This window comes from Panthera onca, chromosome D1 (assembly GCF_046562875.1).
Source record: "Panthera onca isolate mPanOnc1 chromosome D1, mPanOnc1 haplotype 2, whole genome shotgun sequence".
Taxonomy (NCBI): Eukaryota; Metazoa; Chordata; class Mammalia; order Carnivora; family Felidae; genus Panthera; species Panthera onca.
The window spans coordinates 81,324,506-81,352,154 of NC_138348.1; the positions used below are offsets into that span (position 1 = coordinate 81,324,506).

The 27,649-nt window shown below is 33.2% G+C and overlaps 1 protein-coding gene across 2 annotated transcripts in view; it reads left to right on the plus strand.

Moving 5' to 3' along the window:
- Positions 1-27,649, plus strand: part of CNTN5 (contactin 5) — a 1,365,947-nt gene that overhangs the window by 811,584 nt on the left and 526,714 nt on the right. For both annotated transcript variants that reach the window (XM_078432971.2, XM_078432970.2), the window contains one exon: positions 21,955-22,176. In XM_078432971.2, the coding sequence (XP_078289097.2) occupies positions 21,955-22,176 (222 nt within the window). The remainder of the gene's footprint in view (positions 1-21,954; positions 22,177-27,649) is intronic.

A 27,649-nucleotide genomic window follows, 5' to 3' on the forward strand; every position in this document is an offset into this window, starting at 1 on the left:
AAAAAAAAACAAAGCTACAATTTCATGCCTCATGACAAAAGAAAAATAAAATATCTATTGCCTTCTAACCACTTAATCCAATTTTAATCCATTGTCATTTTAAAATTGAAAAATGAATAATTCTATAAAAATATGCACATTAAGAAGAAAAAGTTTGTTTTTTAAAAATTATTTCTGTATTTTTTTAACCTGTAGACTTTAAGGCAACAGAAGAAATGAAATAATTGAGTTTATCACTGTGAACAAGGTATTTGTTTATTTTCTCCATTCAGACTGGATTCAGATGTGAGAAACAGAATTTTGGATTGGTTTCAGTTGGAGCAGTTATAAACTAAACTGTCTCATGAATATAACACTAGGACTTCCAAATTCTCCTTCCTGTGGAGCCAAACAAACTGGCAATCATTCTTTGGTCAAATTACTTAGAATGTGTGATTCAAAATCTGATTCAATGTTACCTTTCTAGTAGACTGGTAAATTTCCAGCTTGCTTTAGAATAACTATAGTGATAGCTGAGATTTATTGCCTGCTTTTCATATGCCAAGCATTATTTCTGGTTCAAGTGTTTTATAAGTATTATTTCTTTAAAGTCTTATAAAGAATAGGGTTCAATTCCTTGTTGTACTGATGATGAAACTGAGGCATAGGAAGGATAAGTAATTTATCAAAAAATATTTTGGCTATGTATAAACTTAGTTTACTGCTCAAAGGAAGTTCTTATTACATCAGTATGTGGACAAAAAATTTTTGCACGTGGCCATAAAAGCAAACTATGCAAAGCTACAATCTCTCAGAGGCCACAGAACCCACAAAAAAAACCTTTTTTATACTCCTTTGTTGATTCAGCAGTCACCTCAGCTGCAACCCTTCCTTATCTTCAGGACCCTCACTACATCTTAGAACATGTTTTCATGGCACATTGATCCTTTTGTCCTTACCTTCAAATTGCCCAGAGTTTTTTGAAGTATCTGTATGAAAAGGGAAGAGTGGCAGTTCAAACCAGGAGTAGTCTGGACATGGATATGATAAGGACGCCTTGATCCATAAAAATCTTTTGGCAACATTTCCTCTTCTCTTACCTGCAGTAAACTACTGGTATTTTCTTTCACCATTGCCTTCAAGTCGTCCTTTTTATAGTTTTGGGTTTTTTTTCAAGGTGATTAAGTATGCCTTATACATGTAGTCTCCTTTTCTTTTAACAGATTATATATTATTAGCAAGCATAGGGGCAGATGTGTGAGTATGAATATATATATGTATATATATGAATATATATATATGTATATATATATATGAAGCTCAAGGCAAGGGAAAAAAATGGCTAATAAAAATTTCAAGTGCAACTGATCAGAATTGGGGTTAGAAAACAATGTTGAATTTAGCTGGTTGGAAAGGAAACGCATTGCAAAGACATTTTAAACCAGGCAATGTGTTGAACAAAAGTGGGTGAGAGATTTTAAGACTAGGACTCTCAACTTATTTAGCAAAATGCCCAAAAGGGCAATGAGATTGAACCCACATCAATGGAAGACTGAGTGCAACCTAAAAACATTCATAAGGATTAGCTCTGTAATCTGATGAGCAATCTTAAAATTCTAAGAAAAATTTGCACTTCTTGTTCATAATATATCTGCTTTTATTATCATCTAAAAATAATACTTTAATTAACCTTTGTGCTTAAATCTGCCTTTGAGTAATAATAACTGAGTTTAAAAAGTGTAACTTCAAGGAAAATTTGTTGAGTATGGTAGGAAAAAATGAGAACTGACCCTTGGTTAATAAGTTGGATTTAATATACAGATGATATTGAATGTCAAACTTAGAAAGGGGAGTTTTGGAAACATGTAGCATCTTAGGAAATTTGAATATGCAGTGTTTCAGGTGTCCATCAAATTTTATGAAAACAATATTAGAAGAACTTTTTAAAAATGTTTTTACCTTATTTATTTATTGTGAGAGAGCGAAAGAGAGCACAAGAGGAGGAGGGGCTGAGAGTAAGAGAGACGGAATCCCAAGCAGGCTCAGCGCCATTAACACAGAGCCCAATTCGGAGCTCAAATTCATAAACCTAACCTTGAGATCATGACCTGAGCTGAGATCGAGTCAGATGCTTAACTGACTTTGATACCCAGGTGCTGCTAGATGTTAATCAACAACATTAAGCATCTTTGCGCTTACTCTAGTTTTCTATATTCAAAACATTGTCTTAGTCTGTAATAAGAACCTCTTCTTGAGAGGATATTTTAGCTTATATAATATTTTTAACAGTCAAATAGTATTCAGGAGTTGCTTTTCACTGTCCTCAGCACAAGGTTACACATACATTCAGTGCTCAATAGCTGTATCTTTTTAATGGGTATTTGCTTTAAGGCATGTACCTAGGCACTAGAGTAAAAGGGTAGCACCTAAATTTTGTAAAGTAACTATTATTTCCATATTTTTTGGAATATTTGAACCAATGAACCATTTGTTTTAAGACACAATTTTATTTGTACCTTAATAAAAGCTTTTTAAGAATGAGAAATGAAAAAAACTCCTCCCAAGCCAAGTGACATTATTGAAGTTAGCATCAATCTTTATGGATATCTTCCTTAACCCCTTCTCATTTTGCAGGCCTTTTATATATATGTATTTTGCATTGCCTTATATTATAATGAATATACATACATGTTAACTCTCTCCTATCTCCATTTGCATTCTCTTGCAAACACATTGAGTTGGAGCACTAAACAGAGCTCCTGGTACCCAGGAGATATGCAATAAATTTTCATGGGTTTCTGTTGAATCAAAATACTTTTCAGCATTCAAGAACATTACATATCTATAAACAACTGTTTGAAAATACGAAGTATCTGTTTTTGTGTGTCCTTGGCTTCTATAAAAACTTATTGTATGGAAGTTTTGAATCAATATATTATACACCTATAACTAATATTATACTGTATGTTAACTAACTGGGATTTTAAATAAGAACTTAAAAATCAAATCAAAACAAAACAAAATCTTGATAAAAGCTATATATGGCTCTAGTAGTCTCATCTCTCCTCAAGTGCTATATGCATAATATTTTACAGATGATTTTAGGGGTTTCTCAGAATCGCTGAGTTACCAATAGATCCAGGTTACCAACTTCCATACAGAATGGTGGAAAATTGAAGAATAATCTGTATATTTATTGATAGGCAAATCATTTTTTAAATAACTTGCTTCTCACAAAACGTATTGACATAAGAATATGAACCTGCTGGGGCACCTGGGTGGCTCAGTCAGTCAAATGTCTAAATTTGGCCCAGGTCATGATCTCATGGTCTATGAGTTTGAGCCCCATATCTGCTTCGTATTCTGTGTTTCCCTCTCTCTGGCCCTCCCCCCACTTGTGCTCTGTCTCTGTCTCTCTCTCTCAAAAATAAATATTAAAAATTTTTTTTAAATATGACCCTTCTGATTTGGTGGTATTTTTAAATATGTTCATACATATATCTTAAATATTATGGAATAACTAGTTTTCATTTGCTTCTAAAAAATGAATATGAATATAGATTTTAATTTTTTAACATTTATTTATTTTTAAGAGACAGAGAGATACAGAGCATGAGCAGGGAAGAGGCAGAGATAGAAGGGGGACATAGAATCTGAGGCAGGCTCCAGGCTCCAGGCTCCAAGCTGTCAGCACAGAGCCCGACAGGGGGCTCTAACTCAGGAATCGCGATATCATGACCCAGGCATAAGTCGGATGCTTAACCGACTGAGCCACCCAGGCGCCCCAATATGAATGTTGATTTTAAAAGGATGAGAATTTTAGCCAGGGAAGAAATAAAGAAGAGTGAGGCGTACAGTGAAAAACTGTTAATAAATGTACTTAAAAAAGAGGAGAGCCTGTGTTACATTGAATAAAAACTAGAGTTTGCTTATTCCTTTAAGACAGTGATCATGAAACTAATATCCATTCAAGTTTTTGTAAATTTTTATATTTATTTTCCATGATAATAATCTTTTTATTTTGCCATGTAAAATGAATTTTTCCAAAAATGTCACTATAAGATATAATGTTAAACTTGTATTTTTATCAATTAGATTATATTTGAAGTTATGACTTAAGGCTATAGTTCCACACAAAAAGTAGTTTCTACCTGGAAAAAATAAAAAAATAAAATAAAAAATGACCACATTATGGCATAGTCCACGCTTCTAATTAAGGAATTACAATTAGTACCAAACTAAAGGGAGAAAAAATTTTAAAAAAAACGTTTTACAATAATTTGCAATTCCATTTTCTCGTAGAGAAGAAAAATATATTAACAAGTATAAATCAAGTGTAGAAATATAAATACATCGTTTGTCTCCCACCAGCGTTGACCAGAGCCAATAAAGAAAACAGATCAGATATGTGCCATACCTATAGGTAAACCTTTAATACATAACTCAAATTCTCACTCATGACCTCATCCCATATGGCTTAAATTCCTAAAGATTTCTCCCCAATCTTTGCCAAAATGTGGAGGTAATTACACCATCTGCAGATCTGATTCCAATTACTATTTACCTCATATAGCGTGATTTCTTTGATTATAATGCTGCAGCAATGAGGTATGGATGTCTAAATTCTATCGCCCTTACCAATAGCTTAATTTGGATAAATTCCCTCTGTGCTCCCACTTCATCTCACTTTCATAATCAGAAGAAAACAAAATTTTCATAACTGTGCCTTGTTTTATCTCCCAATTCTCTCTTCCAGTTTTTCCAGTCTGCTTTTCTATCGGTCTCTGATATGGCAAGTCAGTATGGTTTCCCCTGTACAGTTTCAGGTTCCCCTGAAACCCTGTATGGTTTCAGCTTATTTTCAGCTCTCCTAACCTCAGTATCTTTCTCTCCCAATTTCTCCTTTAATTAATACTGTCCATGCATCAAGTTTCACTGCATTTTATTATCATAAATAAAGCTGTTTTTAATAAAACATAGCCATAAATTCATAAGGCTATAGAGGCCATTTCAAAATAGATGTTCAAAAACTGTTTTTGGCAATAAAAGCCAGTAGCACTAAGAGAAGTGAATACTTTAAAAGATGGGACTTACTTGGATATATAAATTTTGGTACAGCTGTAAAAATATCTCTTTGTATAATATATGTAATATACATATCTCCTTGTATTATATATATTATATACAAAGTATAATATTGTATAGCTCATTAGCATATTGTTATTTTTATATTATTCCCTTTTGTGATGAGAAATTATTGAAATCAGATCATTCATTTAGCTTTTAGGTTTCTTGTCTATTCAACAATACTTAGTACTGACCATATACAAGGCATTGTTGGTAAGCCCTGTGGGGGATTAATTGAACTTTTTATATTATTGCAGCAAATGAGAACTCTTACCAATTATGCACATTCTGCTAAGAACTCCTGTGAGAAAATGTTTATAACTATCACTAGCAAATGTAGTTATTAAATTTTTTTTCAACTACCTCTTGGCCAGATTAAATTTCTCAATAGACATAGAAAATAATTCAATTCTGTCATGTGTATTTTTTTTTTCATCTCTCAGTTCTAAAAAACTTATTCTTTCAGGTGGGGGAACACTTTTACTAAAGGAACTCAATTTCAGATTCATCACTGGAGATATTTGAATAATGTATGTATTAGATAACTTTTTGATGAGAAATTTCAATTAAAAGCCCCCAAAATCTAGTGGCTTAATGTTTTTTTCCTAAACCTTTTTTTTAACACTATGATATAAAATCTAACACCTCCCCCAAATAGAGCTAATTAACCTGAGAGTCTCCACTGTCCTAAGAAAACAAAAATATATGAGCAAAAATATAAAAAAATACTTCCAAATTACTTTGAAAAATCTGTAGATGCCTATCACATTTGATTTTAATTCCAAGCTGTTATAGTACTATTATGTTTAATAACAATGATAAAAATAATGATCATGGTAAAATTTGTAGACTTCCTCTTTTGTGCAATATACTTGACAATTCATACATATTATCTCAATCTTCAGGACAGCCATTGTGAAGTAGTTAATTTTATCTTGATTTAACACAGCATTAGAGAAGTTCAGTAATTCATGCAGTCAGGAAGGTAATGAATGACAGAGTTGGGATTTGAAGTTGAGGAAAACAGCTTTGAGGAGTTGGAATTATGTCATTAAAATATGTTCACATGCAGTGGTATAAAATACGGAATACATCACACTGAATTGAGACTGTCAATAAAGAATTGTACAGTTTACTGCAGTAACAATGGGCAATTGGATAATCATCACTTACCTTCCTTTGGTTCCAAAAACTTCCAGATTCAATGAAATTTTTATCATCTTACTTAATGTTGTTGTATTTTGAAAGGTTTTTTTTTGGTGTTTGAAATATCAAATATTTTTAAAATTTTTATTTTTCTAATATATTGTCTTCTACCTATCAGGTACCAGCATGATACTTTCTCAGTCACACTGTGAAATGTCTCCTGATAAAATGAGAAACTGAGTAAATTCTTAGTTGGGGTTTGAAATCTTTCTCACCACAAAAATTTCATAGCAGCATACATGAGAAAAACTCTGAGTAAAAAAATGTACCCAAATTTTTACTGCTCTTCCAAAATGCATTTTAAACTTATACCTACCAGATCAAGTCTCCTAATTCTATGGGTTCATCCAAACATTACTATTATATTTAGACACTTATTTTTTTAATGTAACAAAAAACTCTTACTAGAGTACATATTTTGATATTTAGATAGATTTAATTTTGTGGGGTTGTTTAACATATTTTAAATGATATAATAAAAGTAATTTTATGCATTAAGTATATTTGATTTTTATTTTTTAATTGGAATTAATTATTATATACAAAATAAAATGATTTATGAATCTTTGTAGATGAGTGATTATTTGTATATAAATGGAATACCCCTAAATTGCATTTTCATAAAATATTCCCTACTTTCTAATGAACACATAACATTAGGGAAATAGCAATGAAAAAGAAACTTGGATTGATTGAGTTGAGAAACTGTAGCTATTCATTATTAATTGATTAAAATATGGAGAAGGAAGACAAGATGAAGATGTGAATTTACACAAATGGATGAGAATGGTCTTGTCCCTCAGAAGAAAAGTTCACTTTACCTTGAATGTTGAAAGGAGTGATTGCAGTATTTTGGGCAGACATGTACCATTATCAGATTTCCGTGTTATAAATGTTATTTTCATGAAATTGTGGATCATGGACTAGAAGGATCAGGAGAGAATTTAGAAGAGAGAGTTAACTAGGGCAGTGCTTCTGGGTATGGAGAAGGGTGAACTTGGAAAGTATGGAAGGCTGCAAATACCGTGAAACATCCAAGAGGTGATTTCACCCAATCAGATATAAAGATCTGAAGGTGCTAGGAGAGATCAGAAAGCTGAAACAAACTATCCCAAGTCTATGAATCCCTTATTTGTACTGAGAAAAACAAATCAGAGCTATTCTTTGGCATCACAAAGACAAACCAACTTGTTAACTGAATGGATTTTCACTTTTCAACTAGTTGTTTTGGCAGCTTGTAGACACAGCCTTATAAACGCTGCTCATTAGGATATTGGAACTACAGCTCCCCACTCTCTAGGGAAGCAATATGATTTCATAAACAACGGTAACTGAAGAATGGATACTTTCAATATGATATAATTAAACATTATGGGAAGGAATAGATTAGGGTTCTTTGTGACATTTGGCTAAACATGCTAGCTAGCAAAAATACACAAATGAAGGTCACATTTGCAATTATTATAAAAGTTCCACATTTTAATTAGGTAGCTGATAAATGTCATTGAGCCTTAGACACTGACCAACTGTCATTAAAAAAAAGAAGAAAAAAAGTGTAACCTAAAAGTCAGAATTTTTGTACTGTCATGAAATTAAAAGTTATAGCCACAATAAAGTGTTTTCAGCAGTAAGATGTTAAGTGGGCTTAGGGACGATCTCAAAATTTAAAAAGGAAACGTTTTGACAATATAGAAGATATCACTAATATTACAGGTTTCCAAGTATTGTTTTATAAAGCAGATCTGCCTTTACCGTTGAACAAATGGGACAACACTAGTCTTAAGAGGTTCTTCTTCGTGTAAGTAAATAGCATTTTTTGACCTGTGGATCTGGCTTAAATGCATTCTTTATTAATTTGGATTAAATATTCACTGACTTTCTTCCTTCCACAGCTAATCAATCCTCTTAACCTCAGGCAATGTCGTACCTGACATTAGAACAAAAGAAATTGGTATCACCTTTTAGATATTCTAAAACTACTTTGAACTTTACAATAATATTCAAAAATTTTTGTTCCCTTCCCCTGAAAACCCAACAAGTAAAATTTGCATCAATCAGTCATTGCATCAATGACTTTCCTTTTAAATTAACATTTGAAAATCGCATAAAGTTAATAGATATATTGGTTTTAGCGTGGATCTGACTAATGTTTCTAAATCTAGAATCTTAAAGTAGTCATAAGTAAATTCAAGAAGAAATCCAAAAGTCAAAGTAAATAAATATGAATGAAAGAAAGAAAATTATCAATAAACTTGCTTACATAAAAATGTAATTTTTTTTTCTATAGTACACTGTCATCAAATAAAAATTAACATTAAATGGGATTATTAATAGTCATAGTGTACAAAAGTATTTTAAGAACCCAGAAAAAGAAATCACAAGTCTAGAGGAAAACCAATTTATATATAATTTAATTAGAAATATGTGCATAAAAATATATGATTAATAATCAAACTGCAAACCTAAGCAATGATGAAATAGGTTTTTTGTTATCATATTTAAAAGGGGAATTCATATTAGCATCATCTAAAAAAATGGTATATAAGATATCATAATTAAATGTTAAAAATTTATTGCTGCTTCTTGATGAAAACAAGAGTATAATTAAGTCAAAACTCTTAGAAAAAATCAGCAAGAGCTATTTTCATGTTCAGAAATTCCACTTATATGATGCTTTTCTAAGGAAAATATTAGTTATATACACAAAGATGTATGTACAAGGATATCCCTGAAACATTATATATAACAGATAAAGTAATCTGATCCTAAGGAAATAGCTAAATACATTTTAACAGATCACATACATTGGGTTGTTATGTAGCCAATAAAATGCCTTTGAAGAACATTTGGAACATGAATAAATAATTACAATATAATATTAAATAAAAATTAGAGGATTACATCCTTAAACTGATCTCAGTTTCCTTCAAACAAACCAAACAAAATCTGCCTATGTATCTATTGGTATATATGTCTATACATGAGATAGACAACATCAGTGATAGTTTTGCAAAAGATACTCTCTGGATTTTAAGTTTACAGATGACTTTGAGGATATATTTATTTTCTAATCAGAGGGTTTAAAATTAGAATTCATGGGAAACTTAAGGAACCCTTATTCCTTTTGAATCTGAACCCTGTAATTTATTCCATAAGGAAAGGATTAAGAGAAAGACCCCTCTGATCCAGAAGGCAGTAACAAAATGAGTAAAAGGCAGTTGAGCTAAAACACTCCACAGATTTAGCAAATTACCAGATGTCTATTCCCTTGAAACTTAATTCATATGTAAGTAAGTCTTTGAGTTGGAAAGTAGAATCTGTGCTCTGTAAGTACCTGAGAAATAGCAGTTTCACAGTTGGGAGTTGCTTTCTGGAAATTGAGTTTGTTAGATATTGAGTAAGTGCCACAGACGAAGCAGATGTGGAGGCCCTGACAGTGAGAGTGACATTCTAAATCAGGATGCAGCATTTTAACCTGCTTGATGTCTTTATCTTTATTTAACTAAGTAACTGGGCCAAATGAGCTGTCAGTTTAGGCTAGAATACCATAACCACAGCAGATGAGAAAATTTAAATGATTTACAGGTATTTCTTCTGTTAAATGAGAATTCACCTAACCTTGCTAAAATGTCATTGAAAAATTATTTTTTGATGTCTTCTTTGAATAAATTGCTGTTAGTTGCACAGTTTCTGACTATTCCAGTATGTGTCTTCCTAGCATGTAGTTATGAAGGTTAAAGGTGTAGGACTGCCTTTGAAGAAAAATCTCCTTATAAATGAGGTCATTTGGGGACTTCAATGACTAAAGCCCCTTGAAGGGATTCTTAAGCAACATTTTCATGTGCTAAAGTCACAAAATAAAAGTCATAAACACATTTTCAAATGCTTATTTTTCATTTGTGAAATATGAACAAAGCTCAATTCAAATTCCATCTCCAATGTCAAGTCCCGTTTGATTGGTATCAATTGCTTTTTCCTAGATGTTCCCCTGCAACTTAAATTGCAGTAACCTACTATGTACATATTCCACTCTCTATTAACAGTGTGGCTTGTGGCCTGGTCATCCCAATGAGACTGTGATTGCTGGAAAAACCAACAGCTAAAGGACAAGAATGTAGGGATTTCTTTAAAGGTTAAATATAAGGAAATTGATTGGCTCAGAGTAGCTGGACAAGGCAAGAACCAATACACCCATCCCAGTGGGAAAGCACAGTTTGCTTGGAACCTACCAAATTCCTTACAGAGAATATACCTAAGATAGTGCCCATGCAGAGTAAGGATTCCACCAGGCCTGAGAGAAACCTTTATTTTCTTAATGGAGAGGGTGACTTTGTACCCTGTTACTTGCTTATGCAATAATTAAAAATCACTTTCCACACATCCCCTCTTTAAAAAGAACTAAACCCAGGGAAGACCATTTCTTTAAAACTGTCACTATATTTTTATCTGAGAGGCTATCAGTATCAGATTGAGGTTTATTCAAATTCCATGATTATAAAGTGGTTTCCCTGAAGTTTATATTATTCTTCTCTGAGTTTTTAAGAACTTTTTAAAGAAATATTTTATGTTTTATTGCTTTTGTATTTCCATGGTTAACTTATGATTTGGGATACATAATAATAGATCATTTTCTATGTATTAAATAAATGTTAAATCCTGTATTGCATTATGTATGTCTATGTAGCCCACACACTTCAAGATAATTCTTAGCTATCTAAAATTCCATTAATGTAATTGGCCATCTTGAATTCCATTTCTAAATCCACAATAGACTGAGTGCATCCACATTCTATAGATTTAGAAATTCTAGTATTGATATTGCATCATTGGAAGCACTGGACATAATGAAACACACTTGTTTATTTATGTATTTATTTTTTTAAATGTTTATTCATTTTTTGAGAGACAGAGACCAGAGCGTGAGTGGGTGAGGGGCAGAGAGAGAGGGAGACACAGAATCTGATGCAGGCTCCAGGCTCTGAACTGACAGCACAGAGCCCGACAAGGGGTTCGAACTCCCAGACCATGAGATTATGACCTGAGCCAAAGTCGGATATTTAACCCACTGAGCCACCCAGGTGCCCCCACACTTCCTTATTTTTTATATGTGCATAGAATGAAAGCTTAACTTTCCCAAGAGTATTTTCTAAAATTGAGAGGAAAGAGACATTTTGTTTAATTATTTGTAATCATAGCATTTATTGCTAAATAATGTCAGCTTTATGTGATTTATTATCAGATACTATCTGATCTATCTTAAACATACAGAGACAAAGAAGACAAATAGCCTAATATAATCATTGCAGACGTAAAACTTCACCGAAACCCTTAATTATCCAAAACAAGAGGGAATTATTTAATCACTAAATTAATTTGGTTATATTTCACAACTAGCTCCTGCCCTTACTAATTTCCTCAGTGATTAGAAAACAACAGGCGTATCAGTCTTAGACACTGTAGTCTTTTGATAGCTTAACGATGACTTATCTAAATACTACTGATTTTTTAAAACTTATAACAATTGTGAAAAAATATACAAAACAGAAAAACTATGAGAAAGTGTGTCTTTCTCTGTCTCCACTCTCTCTTTCAATAAAAACATATATAGTATCCAGATTAAGGTGAAGAAACTTTCATGTTCTGTGCATACAACTAAACATTTACTATTGAGAAAAAATAAAGTTTTCCACATCTTAAATCATTATGACTTCAAATGTTAAATAGTGTATCTGAATAGGAGTGGTAGAAATAACTTTTAGAGCTATGTTTCTTTTTTCCCTGTAAGTATGCCTATTTTTCAATCTTATGCAAAGAAAACTAGAAATGCAATGCTGTTATTTTTTTTTTCCTTAAATCTTAGGAGTAGTACAGTTTAGATGCCTGACTTTGGTGCTTTAAAAATGAATTTAATCTTCTGCATATCCTTTCTCACTTCTCCAGCTAAAACACTATGAAGTTTGCACATAATGCAGTTCTTGAAAGTGCTGAGCTGAGACATAGAGTACATTTGACTTGAGCTATTTCAAACTCTCCTCTGCCATAGATGCACACAACTAAATTGAAATGATGCACATTATTTATAAATTATTAACCATTTCTAAATATGGTTCACATGACTGGCTTCACTGAGGTGTTACATCCATCCATGCAAGCTTCATAACTTTGGCAGGCTAAAGTTGCACAGTTAACATTAATTCTCATCAAAGAGAAGACAGCCTTAGCAATTACCCTGAAAAAGGTCAGATATCAAATTTCCTTATGCTGATTTTGATGCCAAATTGAGTCACAGTGCAGGTTTGGGTATTGTATGACTTCTTCATTTTTGGTATACTGTGTCATCAATATATGGTGTCACTCTTTGCTCCTCTGACTTATGAGTGTATGATTAAACATTATTCTTCAGAGCATCACATATCAACCATTTGATTCTATAGTTTATTTATATGTATTATTGCATGGGCTTAAATAAATATTTAAAACCAAACTAGAACTATAGGAAATAAATGAATTTATACAAAAGTTTGTCCTTTCATGAATTTTTGGTGTTGCTTGGATTTATTTGGTTGTAAAAATTGTGTGGGGAAATGACAGAAAAAGATTTAATACAGAATGCAGTAGTGATATTTTAATTATATCATCAATATTTTAAGAGCTTTAAATTTCATTTCAAACATGTTTTTCATACTAAGGGACAAAGATATAATTCTGAAGTTGACTTGATATCAGAAAATTCAGGAAATTTTAAATATGATAGGGATTAAATATTTTTAAATGTATCCTTTATCATATTGACATTTTCATCCATATTTGTTCATAAATATTGCCATAAAAATCCTAGTTCTACTAATTCTAACCCATTATCTCATGAATATTATTTACATTCAATGGCAATGACATCTATAAAGTGACCTTTTAGGTAATGGAAAAGAAATGCTATTAGTCCCAAGACTGCAAGTGGTGGCAATGTCATTCTAATTTAATAGAGTACAATTTTATTAAATAATATAGGTTCAGTGGTCCCAGGGTCATTTGATTAGGAAATATTTAATGAAGGCATTAATATTTACTCCTACCCAACCTCCAGCTGGAATTTCATGGTGTGAGAGCACCAGGTTAATTGAGTTTTATCACCAAATCTCTAGACCACTTTAGAAATAACTATAATACACATCCCCTAAGGTCTGATCTATGAGCAGTGAGAAAATAGAAGAAAAAATGATTAACGTATAACTAGATTCTGCTGACATCTTCAGCATAGATATTCATTAAAAGTTTGAGCAACTGATGAAGATTTCTCCAACAAAGAATTATTAGTTACTTTGCCTTTCAAACCTTAAATAAGAAAACAGAGAAAAAATGAGTAGATCTTGGTTTAGCCAATAGAAACAAACAAACAAACAAAAACAAAAGACAAACAAACACAAAAACCGATGTGTTTTCTGTAGATTCATAATTTCCATTTGTCGCCCAAATTTTTTCTTAAGAATGTACTCATAGGAATACACCTGTCAGGAAAATGAAATTGCAATTATCCCTCTTCCATTTGCCAGTCTTTTAATTCCTCAAAGTAAAATGAATATTAAAATTTGGTATTTATATTTTCATTTTGTATCCCAATCAAATCTGGGAAGCCTAAGCCCATTGTTCAATTATGTCCACCAGAGGTAATAACTTAAGTGCAGATAATAATAAAAAATACTATAGTTATCATTTATTTAGTTCTTACTGTGAACAAGCAAATTTATAAGTGCTTTACATGTATTACTTTATTTGATCTCTACAACAACTGGAAGTGCCGTTGTTATTTACATCCATTTTAAAGGCAAGGAAACAGAGTTATTCGTATTTTGCCCAAAGCCATAGATCTGCTATGATGTAGAGTATAGATTTAAATCCAGGCAATCTAACTTTGGAATTTATATTGCAAATAGGTTTACTGACAAAGCTGCTCTTATCCAAAATTCTGAATCAATAAAATGAGTGGCCAAGGTGTAGGAGGAAGATGTATACCAGAGCCAAGAGAAGAGTTTTCCTGCCAGGAACTGAGTCATAATGGCAACAAAGTAAAAAAATAAGATGTTGGCAAGTATCCTTTCAAGGCACTTTGTTTTTCTTTTCTTTTCTTTTTTCCTTTTCCCCCCATTATATGTGTCATAATTCTTAGTTTTATATAGTTTTAGAATAATTTTATTTAATGTTCCTCTACTAATATTTTGCCAATTTGCATTCCCCTACCAATGTCCTAGATTGTAAATTCCATGAAGGTAGGAACCATTTGTGATTTACTCACAATTGTATCCCCAGTTCTTAACACATAGTAGAATTTCAATGAAGAGTTGTTGAGAGAAATTAATGAATGCTGAATGAGAAAGGAGTGAATTAGGGAGCAAATTATGTTTAAGTTTGCTTAAAGAAATCAAGGACTTAATGTGTAGAAGAAAACCAGTCCAGAGCCCGGCAGAGTGCCACTTAACATTTATGTTTCACTGAGCTTTTTTGAAATCCCAACCTATGCTCCTACTTTCTTTTCCCCTTCTTTCCCTCCTTCCCCTTGTCCTTCCTCACTTCCTTCTTTCTTTCCTTCCTTCTTTTTCTTCCTTTTTTTTCTTTCTTTCTTCCTTCCTTTTTCTTTTTCTTTCTTTCTTTCCTTCTTTTTCTTTTTCTTTTTTTCTTTTTAATGCTTCCATTTCTTAAGTGACAATTCCTTTTTTTTTTTTTTTTTACATTTTATTTATTTTTGAGAAACAGAGTGAGTGAGACAAAGCATGAGCGGGGGAGGGACAGAGAGAGAAGGAGACAGAATCTGAAGCAGGCTCCAGGTTCTGAGCAAGCAGTCAGCACAGAGCCTGATGCAGGGCTTGAACTCACAAACTGTGAGATCGTGACCTGAGCCGAAGTGGGGCGCTCAACCGACTGAGCCACCCAGGCGCCCCTTAAATGACAATTCTTGAAGTGATGACTAAAAACATATTCTGAATCCTGAATAAGATTTATCAAATGATTTATCTCAGAAATTGCTTTCTGTGACAGAGGTCAGGAAATATTTAGAAGCTGAGGCAGAAGCATAGAAGAGAGAATAAAGAGCTGTTAACTACAAGTGGAAGTTAAAATGAGCATAGGAAAACATTGGAATATGAAAGACTTAGAGCTGGTTCAAGTTACAGACCAGAGAAAAGGTCTGCTCACAGGGATGGAACTAATGTTCATGAATAAGATCATCAATACAGTTGCTCCAGTTGCTGCCTTCATGGAATTTACAATCTGGGAGTATTGGTAGAGGACTACAAACTGGTAAAGTATTAGTAGCGAAACATTAAATAAAATTATTCTAAAACTATGTAGAATGAAGGACTATGATATGTGTATATATATATATATATATATATATATATATATATATATTGAAGAAAAAGGAAAAAAAGGAAAAAAGGAAAAGGAAAAAGAGTACCTTGAAAGTGTGGTAGGGTCCCCTCCCTAAGGAGAAAAAAAAAAAGAGATAGAAAACTTCAAGCTGTCTGGGCTATGCGCCTATGTGACATCGCTCATGACCTTGTAAACTGAGACTACTTAATCAGACTACATATATGTGTATGTTACCATGTATGGGAGACAAAAAAATAGAAAATGTATTTTAAAAATATGTCACGTGATGTTCGGTTGTCAGTTCTTCGGGTATGAACCCAACAAGTGGTGCCAGCACAAATAAAGTTGCTTCCTGGAAATTAAAAGGCCTCGGTGTCACGACTCTCTGTGTGAGAAACCTGCTACAAAAGGAAATTTGCCAACGAGCTTTTTTTTCTTTTTTACCTTGCTGTCATCATGACTCAATTTAAACCAGAAAATATTTTCTCTAGAGTGCACCAACATTTAGAATTTAGAAGCTGAGAAGACAAAAAAGGAGTAGCTAGTGATATAGGAATAAAAACATGGTATTATACTATACTGGAATCATATGAGGAAAATGTTTAAAGGAAAAAAAAAAGAATGGTTAACCATGGTGAAAGTTGCTCGTAGATTAAAACTGATCTTTAGATTTAGCAATGAGAAGAGAGTCATTGTGGAGTGTTATAAATAAGACTGTTTACAATAGGCTCAAGGGAGAATGGCAGGAGAGGAATTGAACACAATGACCACTGATAGCTCTTTTTAAGAAGTTGTTAACAAAAATCATCAGAAGGAGTGGTAGGTTTAGATACCTTTTTAAAAAAGGTTAGATCAATATTTGTACAGTTATGGGAATAATCTAATGGGGAGAAAAAAATTGGTGCTGAAGGAGAGCTAGAGAAGATTTTCTAGAAAGACATCCTTGAGAAGTCAAGATGAGTTGGAATGAGATTCAATGCACAAGATTGGAAGAGCTGGCTTTTAATAGATGCACAGACAATTCATTCACAGCAAGGCAATGAAAGCAAGGTAGAGTATATTAACATACATACAGGTGGGTGTGCATGTGAGGGACCCACTCTTCTGATTGCTTCTATTTTCTTCATGAAATAGGAACATCATCATCAGGAAGGCCAAGAAGGTGTGGAGCTTGGGGATGAAGGATAGATGTAAATTATTCATCCAAAGGGATGGGATATTAAATGGATTAGGGAAATGTGGTAGTATTGCTGAGGAACTAGAAAATTTCACTCGCTCTTAATATCATGAATTATGACCTTCACGAATGATTTTCTGTTCTTTTCCAGATGCATTCAGGAACACAGCATGTTGATAATTGAATTTAAACTAGACAGAGAGTTCAGTCTGTGAAAGCAAGAGAGGTTAAAGGGCCAGTGTAAGTGAAGGTACACTGAAGGGACTAAGTAATGAACAACATACTCTAAACTGGAGAGGAAGGGGATTGAGGACGGCAGGTGGTGACAGGGTGTTAAGATAAGAAGCTTGTAAATCTTGAAGGGGTTGAGATCCTAGAAAGAAGTGTACAATAAGATGAGATGGATAGAAATTCAAATACCTTAATTTAAACTTAGGAAGGTGATGTAGTATTGTTCACCCCCAAGAGAGCCCTATATGTGTTAAATCAATTCAGTCTCTCAAAGTTGGGGGTTAATCGAAGTCTTAGGATGGAAACATCATTTTCCCTTTTATTGATACTGAGGGATCTATTTTCCAGAGCTGAAGTTCCCCAGAACTGGGAATGAAGAGTGGGGAAATTAGAGATGTCATAAAAAGAAGCTGGACAGCTAGGAGGGCAACAGGTAGAAGTGTTAGAACTGCCCCCAAGAGTGGGAGACCTCACTGAATTGAAAGTTGCTTGCACCTAGTCCAGGAGACTATTGGAGATTACAGGCTAAGGCCAGTATCTTTTTTGTCTAATGTAATGGAATTGGCAATATAAGCGTTCTAGACTCTCTTCCAGAGCTCAGAAACTCTTCTTCATTTCCTGAATCTGACCACTTACACATTCACTGTGCATGATATGTGCAGCAGTAAAGCAGTTCTGCTGCTGTGGGGCACCCCTTCACTGCAGACCCAGCCTTTCAACACTGTCAACTTCTCTCTCATCAGCCTTGAAAGACTCTCCCCCTCTTTTTGGTAACTTCACACTTTTCTTCTTTTCCTCTTTATAGGTTTCTTTACCTCTGCTACTCTCTTAAATACTGGTGTTTGTCAGGGTTCCATTTTTAACACTCTATTCCTCATTTTATGTATTGCCTTGGCAAACAAAGGTATTCTCATGGTTTAATAACAATCTATTTGGTTACCATTTAATAATCTCTCATGAGTCTGTATCTCCCTTATGTTTACAGAATTTTCTAATCAGAATGAATGCCCTAAGAAGTCCCTCAACCTCTCCACCTGCTCCAAATTGAATTCATAAGCTTTCACTTCAAGCACATGCCTTTTCCTGCACCCTTATCCATCTTCTTGTAGCACTGAGTATCCCTAGATTTATTTTCCCTTCCTTGACTCAAATCCAATCAATCAGTAATCTTTATTCCCATCCGCATTATATCACCTCCTCATTCGTGACTAATATTCGCCTTCATTACAGCTTTAGACTCTTGATTAGTCTTCTTTTTCCTTTTGTCTTGTTGCAAATGACACTGCAGCCAGGAAGATGTTTCTAAAATTTATATTACTCTTGTTTCAGAGTCCTACCATTTTAGCATGGCATCCTAGGCCTTTCATCATTAATCCCAGTTTACCTATTCAGCTGTATTTCTCCTCCCACCTCTCTCCCTCACACAATGAGATCCTGATTACTTAATCTACCATCACACCCTATTGCCTTTCCTTTCCAGATATTCATGTACTTTCTTCCCTTTGCCAGAATATCTTTCCTTCCCTACTCAGAGCTTTGCTGAACTAGTCACCAATTGTCTTTCAGGACTCAGATTAGATAGAAATCATCTGGAAAACATTTTCTGATGGACCATAGACAGGATAAGAGGATCCCCTAAATCCTTGAATTTACTTTTATATCACGTTGGAATAAAGTTCATGTATAGTTGCCTTTCTTCATCACTATATCATAAGTTCCTTTAAGCCGAGTGCAGTACCTTCTTCACCTTTGTATCCCTAGCATTTAGCCCCTACCGAGTTCTCATTACATGTTTGCTGAATACATGAATTAATGAATAAATTTTCAAATTTCTAGCAAAAGTTCTGGGTTCACTTTGATGAAAAAGGAATCTCCACTGTAACAGATGCAACTAATTACATGACAAACAAAGCCCTGGTGTGGAGCACACAGCCACATTAGCATTTGGTTCATCTCTATTTATATGGGGTGGAATAAGACAATTACTGATGCCTTTAGCCAGTATGTATTTTGTTAATATATATTATATTAATTATATTTTATATATAACATCTATTTATACGGTAGGGAATATATATATACATATCTGCCTAGATATGTATATATATATATATATATTTCATAATATATATATATATATATGCATATATATATGCATATATATATATATATATATATATATTTCATATCCACAGTGATGATCCTGGCTTTTGAACCTCATTGTGGCCCTTCTAGTTTCACTGATTATCCTTCTCTAGCTTTAAAAACTATAAGCCACATTCTCACACTCCATTTTAATTTTTGATACTAGCATGGTACACTTCATATATATATATATATATATATATATATATATATATATATACACGCACACACACACACACACACACAAAAGCAAGGTAGGCAGCTAAAACACAAAGCAACAGACTGCACTAAGAAACAAATAAGTTCAGAGACCACAATTACAAAGTACCTCTAAAGGAAAACTCATTCTCTTTTCATTACCTTCCACCTCTAGGTGCCAAAACTTGCTTTTAATTCCAGGTTTTAAAGGAGATTTTTATGTCTACTCATAATCTATTCTCATATAGTTTGCCCAGGAGAGGTTAGCTATTTTCACTTAAAATTGATCCACCTTCACCATACTTGTAAGTTGAACACAAGGACTAAAGGACATGAATCTCTTAACAGCTCCTGATAGGCTTTGATTATACATATCATACTCAATTTAAATGTAGAGAACATCTAAAAACATATTTTTTTGAGTTTCAGAAAAATCATATTTATGATTTCACAAAACAGAAAATGTTATACTTAATTTGATGCTTAACACCTACAAAAGTGTTATTCTCAATTCACAGAAATGCTTCTTGCATTCAGAAATATCTCTATGAGGCAGTATAATGATTCTAAATAATTTTCATTATGAGAAAGCTTACTCACAGAGATAAATTATTTTTTGTCAAATTAAGGTAACATCCATTAAGTTCAAATATCAGATAGTCTGAACAAAACTGTGATTTTTAAAAATATTTCCAAGATCAAGAAATTGTCAAATTCAATTGATATTTGCCATAGAAAACAATTCCAGTTCCTAGTTGTTTTTTAGAATTCATCATAATTAGTTTGTTTTTAAACACTAACCTGACTCTCCTACGGACATAAAAGTGTTAGTCTATTCTACTTCAACCACTATCTATACATTTTCTATTGAAAAACCTTGGGAATTAAAGTAAAATATGGTCAATACATTTATCAATAATCAATGAAAGTAAGAATTTCATAACAGCGTCCCCACTTACTAATTAATATTATTATATGGATTATTTAACAAAGTCTACAAAACAAATTTTATCCAAAATTGTTTATTTACCATGGTGAACTTGACTGTTTTCAAGAACATGGAGCATAACTTACAACCTTATCAAAATATATGCTGTATTAGATGCATTTTTTCCTACTAAGTGATAAATTTTAGGTCATGAAGATTCAATCTATATTTATAGAATATAATTTAAAATGTGTGTTTTTCCCTTTTCCTTATTTTTTAAATAATAAATAAGGAACTGATCTAATGTATGTGAATGGATACCTTAACATTAAGACAAAAAAAGTTAATTCCCAAATATTCCTGACAAAGGACATGAAGACTTGAATTTTTGGATGTCTTTCTTCTTTTTTTCCTTTTTTCTTCTTCCTTCCTCCTTTCCGTTCCATTCCTTTGTTCTCTCTCTTTCCTTTTCTTCTTTGCCTTTTTTCTTTCTTTCTCTCTTCCTTTTTTAATATTTAAGAGATTTATTAAAGCATCTTATCACAAAGATGGAAACACATACAAATTAGAAACGTGCAACCATCATCTTCCACAGTCAAGTTAAAATGGTATAGATTTTTCCTGTTTTCATAGCTAAAACTTCAGATCTTATACCCAACTTACTCACCCTGAATATTTTAGTCATTCTTCCTGAAAGTATCCAGGGCAGCAAATAACCAAAATGCAAACTATTATATAAAGAAAGTGCAAAGTTACACAAGAAAATGTGTAAAGAACACCACCATCCCTCCCCCGATTCAAGGCAAACAATGGCACTTTGCTCTTGCTTAACCTAGATTGTCTTCAAAAACACTATTAAAATGTAACAGTCATAACGATAAAAAAAAAACCGACTTTGAATAGATGTCAAAAAAAGCTTGTTAGTGTTTGAAAATAAATGCTTAAACAAAAGAAAGTGTATTTTATATCAAACAAGTTTGAAGACCCCTGTATTGCAGCATTCTGTAAAATAAACAAGACAAAAAGCTGGTATAGGGTTTATTGACAAAGGCAGAACTTCTTCAGGCAGGTATGTAAGGAGGCAGTGGCTCTTTCTCAGGCATCTTCACTGCCATTTCATAGGTTGGCAAAACATACTGTGGAGGTGCTTCGAAGGCAGGGTACACAGCAATCTCTGGCATGTTCCTGTTGTTGATGTATTTATAGCAGTTCCAAACACAGTTGATTAGATATGCCTTAAAAATGATGAATAAGGCAAAGAACACAAGAACAATGAAGAGGAGGCAGCTGGAGTCCAATGCCAAGAGGTCATCTTTGTAGGGAAAATCAGGTAATTGATCCAGATACTCTTTGATTCTTGGCAAGTAAGTGAGGGAACTGACTTTACTAGCAGAATAACTGTAACTAGAAGAAATTTCCAGAAAATACTTTAAAATATAAAAGTAACATTCTATTTTATTTTATTATCACTCTCTGTAGTTTGCATTTGGTTGCAGCTCCAAAGGAAGTTGTTCACAATGTCTTTAGAAAAAAAAAATTCACAAGAAAAAAATAAAACTCTCCTCATAATTCACTTTTTACTATTGTTTTTCTTTTACAGAATATTCTGGAGCTCTTCCTAATTTCCCTACTTCATATGCTGCTTTGCTAAGAATTAAAAAGAGTTCATCTTCCTCTCTCTTTGGTTCAAAGACTAGACCACGATATAACAATCCTTCATTAGGAACACTGAGTGTTTCTTCACCAAGCTGGCGAGGGACAGCTCAACATTATTATTCCCCCATCAATCTTTATCATTCCTCAGATGCCTTCAAACAAGATGGTAAGTATCAAAGAAAACTGCACCTTTTGGAGTTAAACATGCAAGGAACACTTTTTTCAAGACTATTGTCATTGGGGTCAAGACTATTATAATAGGGGAGAGAGGTGAAAAGTCAATACTCCTAAAACAGAAAGTGGCAGAGTGTTTAAGATCTGGAAAAGTGGAGGATGTTAATGGAGAGGTTGGCCAATGTGATTAGAAAATGTATGTGTGGAAAAATTTTTCTTTCCTTGTAGAGTCTTTGGCTGGCCTAATAATTAATTTGACATAAAAGATATTAACAGGGAAAAAAAACTAATTTCAAAATTAAAAGCAGACAACTATTATACCTTTTAGACAAAGAATCAATAAATTTGTGAAGAATTAGCAGGATAAAGAGGTTTTGACTTGAGGTAATATATTAGTGAACAAGTAACAAAATTTGTTTATATAGTCTTCTTGGCCCTATATTACCCATTTCTGGTGGTAAAGATGCCTTGTACTCTCCTACCATTTTACATGGCAGGTTGGTTTCCTGCCTTCAGGACGATGAAGGAGGGCTGGAGTGTCCTTCTTGCCCCAGCTGTTTCTTAAACTTTAATTCAAAATAATCAATATGCCAAAATGGCATACTTTCAGGTGGCATATTCTGCTCTCCTTTCACCGTGTGAGTTCATTAATTGGTGCTTATTAAAGTGAATCTCTTATCCTTCTCTATCTTGATAATTACATTTCAAAGGAATGGGTGCCAGATCCTGGAGAAAGAGTATATTTAGCATTATTTCTGAGTGGAAAATAAATGATGCAAATTTCCAACATTAATACATCAGTTAAAGTAAGGACTTCTGAGTAGCTATTAACATTATGTTTGAACAACATTTGCTAGATATTCTCTAACTCCATTGTTTTTAAATATATCAACAAAATAATACAAGGAATTAGCAGTCAGAGATAAACACTAAAAACCAAGTATTAGCAGGCTCTGTGCCAGACTGTTTTGTATGGCTTATGTCAATAATCCCCTCAATAAATATTTGAAGTGTATATTATTACTCTTCTATGTAAGTGGAAAATCAGAACAGATAAGTATCTTTGATAAAATCAAATTGCTAATAAGTAGACATTAAAAAAATTAATGTTTATATTTGAGAGAGAAAGAGTGTTAGCGGGGGAGGAGCAGAAAGAAAGGAAGACACAGAATCCAAAGTAGGATCCAGGCTCTGAGCTATCAGCACAGCCCTGATGCAGGGCTCAAACCCACGAACCGTGAGATCATGACCTGAGCCAAAGTTAGATACTCAACCGACTGAGCCACCAAGGTACCCCATAAATAGGCAATTTTCATTTACATATATCCTGATTTTAAGTCCAATACACTTTGGACTACAGTTCAGTTATGATTGATGAAGGGCTAAACATGCAAAGAAACATTTTGCAAGAACTAAATTATTGGAAATATTCTAGAAATATCATATTAGGTTGTGGTGCCAAGCACAGGAAAACATGTTTATACCAGGAAAACTGGTATAAACACTGTTCATACCAGTTGTTGCCGTGTGAGCATCATCTCATAGAGTTGGCATTAAATTTTATTTAAGTATAATGTTAGCTCCTTGATCATGTTTTATTTTTCAAATTACTTATTTCTGGTATAATTTTAAAATTCCCATAATATGCTCTGTGAATGACAGTATCAAAAGAATTAGAAGAGAAGCCACAGACTGGGGGAAAATATTTGCAAAAGACATATTTGAAAAATGACTGTTAACAAAAATATACAAAGAACCCTTAAAACTCAACATAAGACAACAAACAACCTAATTTTTAAAATGGGCCAAAGACCTTAACAGACACTTCACCAAAGAAGATAACACAAATGGCAAATAATCATATGAAAAGATGGACCACATCACTTGTTATCAGGGAAATGAAAATTGAAACAACCAGAAGATACCAGCACATACTTACCTATTAGAATGGCCACAATCCAGAACATTGAAAATGCAAAATGCTCATGATAATGTGGAGGAATAGGAATGTTCATCAATTGCTGGTGGGAATGCAAAATTATACAGCCACTTGGAAGACAGTTTGATGGTTTCTTACAAAACTAAACATATTCTTCCCATAAGATCTAACAATTGCACTTCTTGGTATTTATCTAAAGGAATTGAAAATTTATGTCTACATAAAAACTTGCACATGGATATTTAGAGCAGACTTATTCACAAATGCCAAATCTTGGACACAACCAAAATGTCCTTCAGAAGGCGAAAGGATAAATAAAGTGTGATACATCCAGACAATGGGATATTACTCAGCACTGAAAAGAAATGGGTGATTAAGCCATGAGAAGACATGGATAAACCTTAAATGTGTATTACCAAGTGAAAGAATCCAATCTGAAAAGTCATATATTATATGATTCCAACTATATAACATTCTGAGAAAAAAAAAAAAAGATGGAGTGAGCAAAAAGATTAGTGGTTGCCAGTGATGGTGTTTGGAGAAGAGATGAGTAGGCATAGACAAAGGATTTTTAGGGCCATGAAAATACTCAGACTCTCATAATGATGTATATAAATCATTAAACATTTGTCTAAACCCCCATAATATACAAGAGTGGACCCTAATGTAAATGATAGATTTTGAGTGATCATGATATGTCAATTTATGTTTATCTTTGGTTAAAAAAAAAGAAGTGGTACCATTCTGGCAAGTGATGTCACTAATAGGGGAAGATCTGCATGTTCAGGGGTGAGGTTTTATGGACCTTCCTCTTAATATTTTTGTAAATCTGAAATTGCTTTTAAAAAAATAAGTGTTAAGGTGCCTGGTTGGTTCAGTCAGAAGAACATGTGACTATTGATCTTGGGGTCAAGAGTTTAAGACACACTTTAGGTGTAGAGATTACTAAGAAAATAATTAAAATAATAAAGTCTTAAAAAACTTCCCACTATATTAATTCCAGTATCACAGTCATTAGGCAGAGATGTTTTGGATTTGTGTTCCTGAGGCATCATTATTTCATGAGACAACAACAAAGTAGAATCTATTCAGTAGTCAGAACTACAGGAGTCTCTTGTTTTTGGTATAATTTGCTACCAACTAGTGTTCTACTCCTTTGTTCTCTTGTTCCAAGAGTAAATTAATATAGCTTACAATGATAAATACAATACAGGTAGTAAATATGGGTTAAAACACATGAAAATGATGAAACAACAAAAATAGGAGCTAAAATAGAGCCAGGCTTGATACTAATTCAAAGTGTCTACTGTAAGCGCCTACATACCTGCTATAGGCTAGTCCCTATTTTGGGTAATTAGCAGTCAAGGAAAAATAAACTCTGGCCAGTTACATATTTTCCAGTGTTCCAAAGAATACAGTGAAATAGTCATTCAGTAGAAGCACCATTATATCTGACACTAAGACCAGACAAATTTTTTTGGAGGGTCCTCATTAAGAGTTTCTTATTTGATGTAGTAGCCAGTGATCTGAACATTATTCTTATTGTGTACATAAGAATCTTTATCAGATTTAATAAAGGTATACTTAGCCCAAAAATCAACCACAAAATGAGAAATAATTATCTAAAATTGTACTTCTTGTCTTTAATATGCATACAAGCACTTGGGAACCTTGTTAAAATAGATACTCTCAGTAGACCAGGAGTAAGGCCAGATAATCTGCATTTATAAAAAGCTCCAATGTGATGTTGATGATGCTACTTGGTAGACCATGTTTTCATTAGCAAGTCTCCAGGCTGTGGACTAGTGCCATATAATTTAAGTCCTTTGGTGCTGTAGTTTAATTCATATTTAGAGAATCAGAAAGAATGGAGAGTCTGAGTATTTTCCAAGCAATCTTCCATAACTATTGTTTTCTCATCCTAGAATTTGATAGATCTTGGCTAGATGTGACTTTGAGTTTGTTCTCTCTGATAAGACCCTGACATATGGCTTTTGTCAGGTAATTGCCTTTAGCCTTAATAGAGAATAAAGCTGGGGTTGACGTGCTTTTGTGAAAAATGAGAAAACTAATAGAGCCTGAATAGAAAGTCATACCACTCCTGCTCAGAGGTAAGCCCAGAAGTACCCCAAGATAGAGCTAAGATTTTTCTGAAAAATGTAAAAATCTCATTTGCAAAGAAATTTGGGAAAGAAATTCTACTTTTGTATATAAAACCTGGAGAACTCTCCCACACATACACAAAGAAACATAAAAGTATATTCATTGCAGTATATGTTTAATAACAAAACATTGGAGACAACCCATATTCATCAGAAAGGAAATGGATACATAAATTGTAATTTTTCATTTATTGAAAAATGGTTAAGGTGAATAAATACATATAAGTAAATATAGTGTATAAATATATATAAATAAACTATATATATGTATATAATTTGACAAACAAAATGGATATATCTCAAAATACAATGTTTAGTGAAAAGCAAAGTTACAGGGTACTACATATAATATATATATATGTAAGAACTTAAAAATGAAAACAATGGATATTATATATGGGTATATATGCGGTACAATTTTAAAAACATGAACTTGAGGGATCAAGTTGACTATAACACTTACCTCTAAGGATGAAGGGAGAATGAGAGCAGAGAAATGATACCAGAATTGAGAAGGTAGATGACCTCAAGTGTGTGATACTTTATTTCTTAAAATAAAAAAATCTGAAACTAATATAATTAAACATGTGGTAGGTAAAATCTAAACTGACTCACAATGATTCCCATCTCCTGATATTTACAGTGTAATTCTTTCTCTTCAGTGGTGGGCCAAAGCTAGTAGCCCGTTACTGCAGAATAGATTGTGGAAAAAGTAATGGAATATGACTTCCAACATTTGGTTACAAAAGACTCTGGCTTCTAACTTCCATTCTGAAGGAGAATGCATAATCAGGATCTGGATAAACAAAGTTTGATGGGCTATAGGGATTAGCTTGCCTAGAGAAGAATACTAACCTGTTGAGATGATCACAAGATAACACAGAAAATTAAAATGGATGTTAGGAAGACAACCCTAAAATTATGATATTGTAAGAAGAATCCTCTGTAGAAAATGTAGAAGTATGGTGAGGATACTAACAGAATGAACAAAGGTTATTGTTTATTATCTCACAGTTTCTGTGAATCAGGAACTCACTGATGTGGTTCAAATGGATCCTCTGTCTTTCACAAACCGGGACTGCTATTTCATGCCTACACTCAAATGGGTATGGATCCACTTGTAAGCTCACTTATATGTTGTTGGTAGGATTCAGCTCCTGATAACTGTTGGACTGAGGGCTTTAATTATTCATGGACTGTTGGCCAGAAGCCATTCTCAGTGAAACTTTCCACAGGGTAGCTCACAATGTAGTAGTCAACTTCCAGCAGCAGGAGAAAGCCAGTGCAAAAGAAGGAAGACTTCAAGAAGAACAGAATAGTCAGTCACTAAATACTTGATTCAGTCAGGAAGTAGAGAGAGTTAA